The sequence below is a fragment of the Penaeus monodon genome, chromosome 11 (genome assembly GCF_015228065.2).
Source record: "Penaeus monodon isolate SGIC_2016 chromosome 11, NSTDA_Pmon_1, whole genome shotgun sequence".
NCBI classification, from domain to species: Eukaryota; Metazoa; Arthropoda; class Malacostraca; order Decapoda; family Penaeidae; genus Penaeus; species Penaeus monodon.
Genome location: NC_051396.1, coordinates 48,721,092 through 48,731,091, shown reverse-complemented (window position 1 = coordinate 48,731,091; position 10,000 = coordinate 48,721,092). Strand labels below are relative to the sequence as shown.

Here is a 10,000-nt window from a genome sequence, read left to right as displayed (position 1 = left end):
CAGAAGACCTTGGCAAATTCTTTTCATACAGACGCATCAAAGCACAAGTTTTGTTTGTGTACTTGCATCATCATAAAGTACCTGTGAATGCACACTCAAGCAGGACACAGTTAGCAGTGGCAGTACAGCAGTTTTGGGTTTGTATATATTTTATTTTTCTCCTTTCATTTAACTTTTTTTTTCTGATGTCCCTCCTCTCCTTTTTCACTGTTTAAATACCTAACCATGTGCCAGCAGGGATGGCATGTACATACATGCCATGCTTACAGTGAGTTTAGTTTATTAATGGTGTTTATTCATAGATGGCTCCATAAGTGCTTAGACCCCAAGGGGTGAATCGCTAGCACTACACATCTCACCCATTTCTCTGTTTCCTTGATTTTCAGAAATATTCTCTTTTATATTATATAGCTATTAGTAATGTTGATAAGATTATAATAATTATAAAGTCTATAATAATGATACCAGCATTGATATTTATAGCATTAAGAAAAAAATCCTGAAAACTCAAGGAAAGAGGAAATCAGGTGAGATCACCAATTTACTAATTGACTAATTCATGGCACTTGTGAAGTCATCTATGTATAAACACATTTCATGATAGAAAACCACAGGGAACATTACATTTTCCCAGCAGAAAAGGTTAAAAGGACTATTTCTTCTGCAGATGAAACGTCTCAATGGTGGTTCCACCTTGACAAACCCAAAGAGAAGAAGCAATGATAAAATTCAAGAGCAGGCAAATCCATGTCATCCTGTTCCACCAGACCAGCTGCAGGTAGTAAGCAGGCAGAATCAGGCTCCTGCCTGTCTTGAGGTTGTCAGTCAAGAAAATGAAAATGTTAAAAATAGACAAGTAGCCACACTAAATAATGAGGATACTTTAGCACAGATTGAGCTTACAAAGAAAGTGAAATCTGATGATTTTGCAAGAGTGTTTTGTGAGTGGTATTATAGTATGATAAATTACCTGCAGCCAGTATGTTCTCATCAGCCAGGAGACACATTCAGAGAGTCAGTGTTCTGTTGTAATAGCTCAGTAGATGTGTATCTCATTGGCAGTGTAAGAGAGGAAAAGCATGCCACAGGACAGGCCAACTCTTACACACTTCTCCGAGAAGTCTTTGGACAAACAGAACTTCTATTTTCTCCAAATCTATCTAGTGGAATTCAGGCTCAGAAAAGTGAGCATGGCATGATCAGGATTTTCTCTTGTGGAACACTACATAAAGTTAATTCATTTGTTGGTATTTATGAACAAGAGTTTGGGCTTGTATTCTGTCCAGTGGACCGAGCATGGAAGATAATGTATACCAAAATAAATTTAAAACACATGAGTGTTGAGCCACAAATGCCATCTCTTCCACAATGTGAAGTGTTTTCAATAGAGCAGAGTTAGAAAGAATGTTGAACGAATAACAAAATAATAAAACATCCTCTTCTGTGAATAGGATTGTTCAGATAAAAATGTGGATTGCACCTTTTCCAGGAAACTTTACAATTTGTAAACAAGATTATATTATATGTATATAATGGTATATTTTTAGGCTGTAGTCCCACACAATGTGCTTCAGATTTATATCTTAACCTTTAAAACAAGATAAGTAGTGTTTTCTTCTTGGAATTAAATGTATGTTATTAAAAGTCCATGCCAGTGCTCATTGAAGGTGTGTGTGTGTGTGTATATTTTTTTGAAAACTCCAGTTCCTCAAAAAAAAAGTATCTCAGGATTCACAGTGCATCCAGAGGGAGTTAATGGTTTAATACTGCTAAAGGAAAAAATAGGACTGTGAGATTTTCATTAGAAGTTCCAGGACCAGTCACTCTGATCTGTCACAAAGAGCACTGACAGGAACATTAAGTGGTTAACTTCAGTTTACCTCCATCATGTTACTTTCTATATCGCCAGATGGAAAGTTTAAAAAACAGGGATTGTATTTTTGTTTGTAATAACTAAAAACAAGTCAATATCAGTTGCCTGAAATAAAATGTTTTTTTTTTTTATGTAAGAATTTCTTTCCAAAACACAAGGTACTGTTGAGAATAAATGTCTTTAGGAAGCTTGGTACCAAAACCCTTCCTGGTTTATTTAATGAAGAATCATTTTATAAACCCCCTTGATATGACATGATGAAGAATCCTAGATGTAAGCACTTTGTAGCCATTTTGTAGGTCTTACCAATCTGAATGGCTTTTGGTTAAAACCTTATAAAGTCAAAAAGAAGTGACTTTATACTTAAGTATCACAAACAGTAATGACATTTAAATGCCATTTCATGTTAAAACACTAGTTAGAGGGGAGGGGGGAGAATCAAAACTAAAGTTCTGAAGTTATATTTGAGTAAAAGTATTTTTGATTTATACCCACAATGTAATTTTTGTAACTCCTATCCAGCAAGTTGCCCAATGCTACCTTCATAGTGTAACTAATACTAAATACATGTTTATATTAATAATAAATTAAAAGTAGAAGAGAAGAAAAATAAAAAATCCTAAATTTTGATGGAAATTTGTCTGCTCTTAGTCACCCATAGTATATTTCAGCTTAATAAACATCAAAGCTTAGCAAAACAAAAATTTCAGCTTATTAACAAATCGCACCAGGAAATCTTTGCAACAACAAATGAATTGAAGATGTTATTTCCATTGTGTGTGTGTGTGTGTGTGTGTGTGTGTGTGTGTGTGTGTGTGTGTGTGTGTGTGTGTGTGTGTGTGTGTGTGTGTGTGTGTGTGTGTGTGTGTGTGTGTGTGTGTGTGTGTGTGTGTGTCACAGAGAGAGAGACAGAAAGAGTGTGGGAAAGACAGACAGGGAAAAAGAGAAGGCTTTCATTTCTCACACTTGTCATTTTTAAGTCATGTGTATAAAAGAACCTTAATTAAATCATTCTGCTAATTTAAACTTCTTTCTAGTATCTAATTTTTTTTTTGAATTTTACTTTAAACTTGTCAGTTATTTCTTTGGAAGCTGAATATCTTCTTTTCACATATATTATTTATCTATAAAATTCCAGTGAACCTTGCTTTATGAACTCTTTAACAATCAACTAGGAGTATGTGGCTCCTTGATAAAGCAAGATGCTAAATATTACACACAATATAGTTAATACAATGACCAATAATATATGGCTTATCTGTAAGGGCATGATAATCCATCACAGAGAAAAATTTATAATCACAGAAATTATATTACAGTACCTTATGGAACTGAAATAACATAACAGCTTTTACTCACAACACATACTTTCTATCCACGTAAAAATGTTCCATTTTATAATACTACTTTCCACTACTTACAATCTTCACCATTCAATAATCTGAACAGCTCCATTCACATTGAATAAGAGTCACAGAGTGCGTGTGCGTGTGCGTGTGCGTGTGCGTGCGTGTGTTTGTGTGCACTGCTGACTAGCAACAGAAGTTTCAAAGATTCAAGTGTGTTTTTATTAGATACAAAAAATAATAATAATAAAATAGAAAAAAGGTTACGTACTTCATTAAATTCGTTTTTCTCGCTAAACATGAACTGTCAAGGAAAATAACACTTAGGAACGACTGTCACAAAATACAGTTCCAAAAATACAACAGAAATCTTGCTATATCTATTTTAACAACATTTAAGATCTGGTATCTAAGTGTCACATGATAAAGCTAAAATAACATCAGGGTGGTTGAGGGGGTTGTGTCCTAGGGGTAACGAATCACAGTCGAGATTTTGGGAGCGTCTGACGGAGGAGGAGCCAATCACAGTTTAGGATTCCGTAGGCGTGGCATTATCTTTGGGACTTCGTGGAGTGTGGATTAAGCCTTTTGGGTATATTGTTATTCAAGCGGTTTTTGTTAAGATCAGTTATTATTTTATTATTATTATTATTATCATTATTAAAACTGGAGGATTTAGGTAATGATCACAAGCAGAGCGGAGGCAGGAAGTTATCGTAGCTAACCCAAGAGAAAGTAATAGTTGTAGTATATATATATATATATATATATATATATATATATATATATATATATATATATATATATATATATATGTATGTGTGTGTGTGTGTGTGTGTGTGTGTGTGTGTGTGTGCAGCAATTAACTACAAACGTTATGCATACCCATTAGTCTGCCGCCTTAATGAGCTTGCTTGCCTGCTTACCTGGCTTGGGTTGTTTCTCCCTATACATGAATAGCTAAATAATGTCCGTAGGATAGTTTTCGTAGCCCAATTATATTCTTTTATTGTCTTTTACTTGTTTTTAAGTATCCAAGCCAGACATTTCTTTGTATTATAAATGTGATCAGTGGAGTACCCCACGAAACAAGTGGCCGCACTGATTTGCGTTTCGCGAAACAATCGCATTTTCCCCACATACTAAGTGTTGACCAAAGGAAAATAAATCAGTCTGCTCCGAGACACCGACCTGTTTCTTTCTCCTCCCAACCCAAGGAACTTTACAGTGACGTACCACAACCGTCACAGATTCATACCCAAAAGATAAGTAGTTGGCTGCTCATTTTATCTATACGTCTGCTATTTTATGCTGTATGCATGTTTCTCAGTCTTATTTTGCGTGTCTCCGCCAGTAATTAGCCGTCCACACAAAACAGTTTTAGCCGGCCATTTTAGTGGTTTAAATCTTATTCTTATTTATTTCTTTTAATTTACTTTTACATTTTATATCTAAGGTGATATTTTATTGAATTGGCTTTGCTTTTATTTCCATTGTACGTTACTCTTTGAGACAGGCTTTCATTTCGACTTTAACTTAACAAATATTGTGGACTAGCGAGGTATTACCGCTCGCTACCACCTACCTATCACTGCCTCGCCACCTCTATGCGCGCTCCTGTATTACCCCAGGGGAACTCAGAATCTGCCAGCTCTGATATCAAGTGGCTCGAAGCTCTCTCGAGGCCAGAACCTTTCTCGAGGCCATGCTAATGAATTTATACATTATACTATTGCAATCTTAATATGTTAAACATGGGAATAAATACTGTAAGAATAGCAGGAACGAGACAGAATACCTCACACACACACACACACACACACACACACACATATATATATATATATATATAAATATACATATGTGTGTGTGCATTTATGTATGTACGTATGTGTGTATGTACGTATACATGCATGCATGTATGGATGTACATATGTATACTTGTATGCATGTATGTGTATGTGCATCTACATTTGTATGTGCTGTTGCATGTGCATGTGTGTGACTGTCCGTGCATGTGTATGTGTCTGTATGTGCGTGCATGTGTATGTGCGTATGTATATGAGAGGTCTGGCAAATTACTCGAGGCTTCAGAGGAAAGAAGACATATGGACGACCCGATTACTTATATATATATATACAAGTAATATATATATATATATATATATATATATATATATATATATATATATATATACATATATATATACATATATATATATATACATATATACATTTATATATATACATATATATATATATATATATATATATATATATATATATATATATATATATATATATATATATATATATATATATATATATATACTTTTGGTCCCATTTGTGCGAGGGAATCCAGGCCTTGTCACTGATTTCCAATGTTTTGATTTTTAAGTGTCCTTTTTACGAAATATGTCTGGGTGATTTGCTTTCTAGGGATTAATCCTGGTTTAAAGTGTAAGATATGTTTACAAATATATATAAATTAGATGATACGTTTCCTTGTACCTTAATCATTATTTTTTGATTCGTTGGTACATTTATTATCGTTTCCAAATGTCGTCGGAAGGCGCTGTCGAGAACTGTCTTGTAATTATAATCATATTTATTATCAGGAAAGTTATATGAATATGTGATACAAGTTTTTCACATGTGCTGTTTATTTACAGAAGATGTTTTCTTATATATTTTTAACAACATTTGTATTTGCATTTTCCAAGGTTACTTGAGGTCTCATTTCCGCCGTCAAAAACTGTCGCGCTACACTTTCTTATGACTCCGCCCCTATTTCTGGGGGCAGAATCATATATAAATTCCTGCACCTCGAGCCCGAACTTCACCATGAAAGGTACCCCAAGCTCCACCCTTGAACTGGGTAACTGGGGTACCTACAACCTACGCACTTATGTGCCTGAACCACTTCGGTGTTTCAAGTGCCAGAAGTACGGACACCACCAGGCTAACTGTACAGCCAAGCCAAAATGTGGTGTCTGTAGCAAGGCACACAATACTGAGGTGTGCATCAAGGCACATAAAGAAGAAAAGAAGGACACAACAGCCAAATGTCCTAACTGTGCCAAGAGGCATCACGCCTGGAGCCTGGCTTGCTCTGTCAGGAAAGAGGCGGCCCTCAAACGGCAAGAGGTTGCTAAGAAGCGACCAGACTTTGTTCCTGCCCCCCCAGGCACCTACGTCTGGGGGAGGAACAAAAGCGAAAAGGCTTCCCGACCTCCTAAGAGGAAGGAAGCTGCCCCCCAGCCGAAACCGGAGATCTCCGACAATCAGGAGTTCCCCAAGTGAAGCAAGTGCAGAGGAACCACAGGAAGAAAGGTTCCAACAGCACCACACGGTCCCCCCCAGACCCAGAAGACATGTTCTTCGACGAGGGGGACATGTCGATCCTGATCACTGCTGTGGTCACAGCAGTGGCAGTATCCTTGTCCAGGACCGAGGAAGAGGCGGATAAGGCAGTCAATGTTGCCATGACGACACTCAAACAGACCGTGAAAAGCATAAGGGAAGGAAGATGGAGAAGGCCAAATCAGCCCAATCCTCTCCCTCAGCCCAGGTCGAGACTCCCCTCCCCTCTCCAAGCCAGGCTATGCCCTCACAGGCAGAGCCTAGCCAGGCCATGCCCTCACAGGCAGAGCCTAACCAGGCTGATTCAGTGCCACAAGCCGAATCAGAAGAAGCTGAGCCTGCCCAGGCAAGGCCAGCCAATGCACAGAAACAGCCTGGCCCGAGAAAAAGCCAAAGACGAAAAGTCAGAGCTACCAAAGGCTCTCCACCCCCCAGTGGATCCAGGGATAGCCTGACAGCCGAAAGAGAGTCCTCAAGCAGTGAGGATCTCACAATGGAGTTGTCAGACTCCAAACCGTCAACCGAATGTGACGATTTCTCTGATGTAACTATCAATTAGTAACATCATGACACGCAATCTAAGTATTCTGCAGTGGAACATCTGTGGCTTCTCCTCAAGGAGTGCCATCCCTCCACGCAATAGTGGCGATCAAGGAGCATTGACATCGTCATGCTCCAGGAGACATTATCAGCGGAAGCTGTTCGCTTCTCCAGGTATCACGTCTACGCGCTGCCACGTTCCGATGGCAAAAGAGGCCTGATGACCCTGGTGAAGGCAACAATTCCCTGCTCCGCAATAGCCGATGCACCGCACTGTGGAGAAGATGTTGAATCTCTTGCCGTCGAGATTCAACTGGCCGGGAGACCCCTGAAATTGTACAACGTGTACAGCAGGCCACACTGTAGTAGCTTAGACATCAGCCAGGTATGTGCTTCCGCAGCACACGACCGAGTGATCATAGGGGGAGACTTCAATGCACACCACCCCATCCTGGCTCCCTGCAGGGCACCGGATGCGGCTGGCCGTCACATAGCCAACGTGCTCGAGACATTCCCCGAGATCGCTCTCCTCAACAGCCAGGAGCCAACGCATGTGAGAGGAGGGGTCCTAGACCTCACCCTGGCCACTGCGACTCTGGTGGAGAGGATTGGCCCTGGCGTGTCGATGAGACCGTCACTAGTGACCATTATGGCACTATAACAACCCTCATGGATAGTGGCCCAGCCGAAATACCACGACCGAATCCAAGATGGAAAACAGAAAAGGCCAACTGGCAGGCGTTCCAGAGCGCCTTGGCCGCTGTCTGAGAAGCAATGAACCCACACAGAGCGAAAATGTGGAAGTGCTACAAGCCAGACTTGTATATGACATTGATGAGGCAGACTCAATGACCATACCCAAAACTCGGCCTGGATCCGGGAGTCACAAGGACACCTGGTACTTAAATGACGAGATTAGGAGGTCAACCACAGGGTAAACATGTGCCGAAAACATTTCCGAAGGCAAGAACCCCCGACAACCTAGCCCTCCTAAGGGAGGCGGTGAGGGGATGCCAAGGAAACTGCCAGCAGAGTGAGGCAGGAAAAGTGGCTGGAATGGTGTGAGTCTTTCGATCACCGTACCACCCTCTCAGAGCTATGGCAACGGGTCAAGCGAGCCACCAGCCGCTCAGCCCCGAGATGCACGCACCACGACCCCCAGGCAGAGGCCAACAGACTGGCGCAAGAGTTCTCTGCGAGAACGAGCAGCGACAGTCTGCCAGCCGAACTGAGGGCAAGACAAGAACGCCTACAACCAGACAGACTTGCTCACATCAAGAAAGGGCAGCCGAACCCGATAACTCAGACGTTATTCTTTTCTCTGAGGGAACTAAGAGATGCACACAAAGCTAGTCGCAACTCAGCCCCGGGCGATGACGGGATCTCGTACCCCATCATCTCCCGCCTGGGACTGGTAGGTGAGCTTGCATTCCTGCAACTCATCAACAGGTCCTGGGAAACTTCCACTCTACCCCAGAGCTGGAAGAGGGCTACCATAGTTCCCATCCCTAAACCAAAGGAGCCGGGGAAGTACCGCCCCATCTCTCTCCTCAGCTGTCTGGCCAAGACTGCCGAGAGGATGGTACTGAACCGGCTCCAATGGAAAATGGAGCCCCAAACGAACACCTCCACGGGTTCACCAGGGGCATGAGCACAGCGCACAGCATAGCCACGCTCTTGAGCACAATAAACACGGGCGCATCTGTGGCACTATTCCTTGACCTGGAGAAGGCTTTCGATTTGGCAAGTCCTCTTGCCATTCAGGAGAGCCTGATCCAAAAAGGAATCAGAGGTAAGCTCTTGGCTTGGATAGGTGACTACTTTACGAATAGAACAGCCAGAGTCAAATTCCAAGGTCACCTATCACAGCACATGCCACTAAAAAAATGGAACGCCACAGGGTGGGGTTCTCAGTCCAGCCCTTTTTAACACACTAATGTCCTGTATCCTCAACATAAACCTCCCAGTGGGGTGCAAGATTATCTCCTATGCAGACGATCTTGCTATCATCTCCACTGGACCACACTGCCTAACAAAGCCCAGCGTTGTCTGGACTTGGAAATCCGAGGAGTGTTGCAGGACAGGACTAAAGATCTCTGCAGCCAAATCCAAGGCCATGGCTTTGAGACAGAGAGTTCAAGGCACAAGTCTGAAAATCCAGGGAATGGACTTGGAGTGGGTTCAGGAATACCTGTACCTTGGGGTAAGGATAGACCGGACCCTCTCCTTCCGCCAGGAGGTCCAGTACCTGCTTGACCGAACAAAGGCAAGACTGTCTGTCATGAGAGTAATGGTGGAAAGACGCATAGGGGCCAGACACAGAGTACTAAGATCATTCTACGTACATGCTGTCAGGCCCATTGTAGACTATGCCTCCCTCGCTCTGATTGGCATCAAGAGAAAATATAAAGACCGATTGGAGACAGTCCCAAACGAAGCCGCCAGGGTCATTCTGGGTGCCCCAAGGTGGGCGAAGGTCCTCAGCCTCCTTGTGGAGACAACCTTCTCCCCTTGGCCTCACGAAATGATCTAACGGCAGCACAATTCTTATCAAAGGTCATCCAGGCTCCCAGGAACACAAGCCTAAGACACAAAATAGTCAGACGCCTAGAACAAGATAACAGCTGTTTGCAAACAACTCCTGGCTGTCTCACACAGCCAGGGTGCTAATACGCCATCAGCTCAAAGAACCACTACTGGCCAAGGGCATGGACTCCCCACACCTGACTTTGTCGAAGCTCCGCCGTGGGCACAAACTCGATAGAGTTCTCGGTCATGAGACTGGCAAGCAAAAAGAATGAATATTGTACGCCTAGCCTAAAGGCAGAAACCCAGAGGGTCATTGCAACCATCACCCCTCCGGGGAGCCTAACATATT

At 41.9% G+C, this 10,000-nt stretch overlaps 1 protein-coding gene across 2 annotated transcripts in view; it reads left to right on the top strand.

The window, feature by feature from the left end:
- The window catches only part of LOC119579024 (uncharacterized protein C3orf38-like), a 4,059-nt gene extending 1,558 nt beyond the window's left edge, over positions 1-2,501 (top strand). For both annotated transcript variants that reach the window (XM_037926729.1, XM_037926730.1), the window contains exons 3-4: positions 1-137; positions 668-2,501. The exon at positions 1-137 is cut by the window's left edge and continues 27 nt beyond it. In XM_037926729.1, the coding sequence (XP_037782657.1) occupies positions 1-137; positions 668-1,399 (869 nt within the window). In that variant the 3' untranslated portion in view covers positions 1,400-2,501. The remainder of the gene's footprint in view (positions 138-667) is intronic.
- The last annotated feature ends 7,499 nt before the right edge of the window (positions 2,502-10,000 follow it).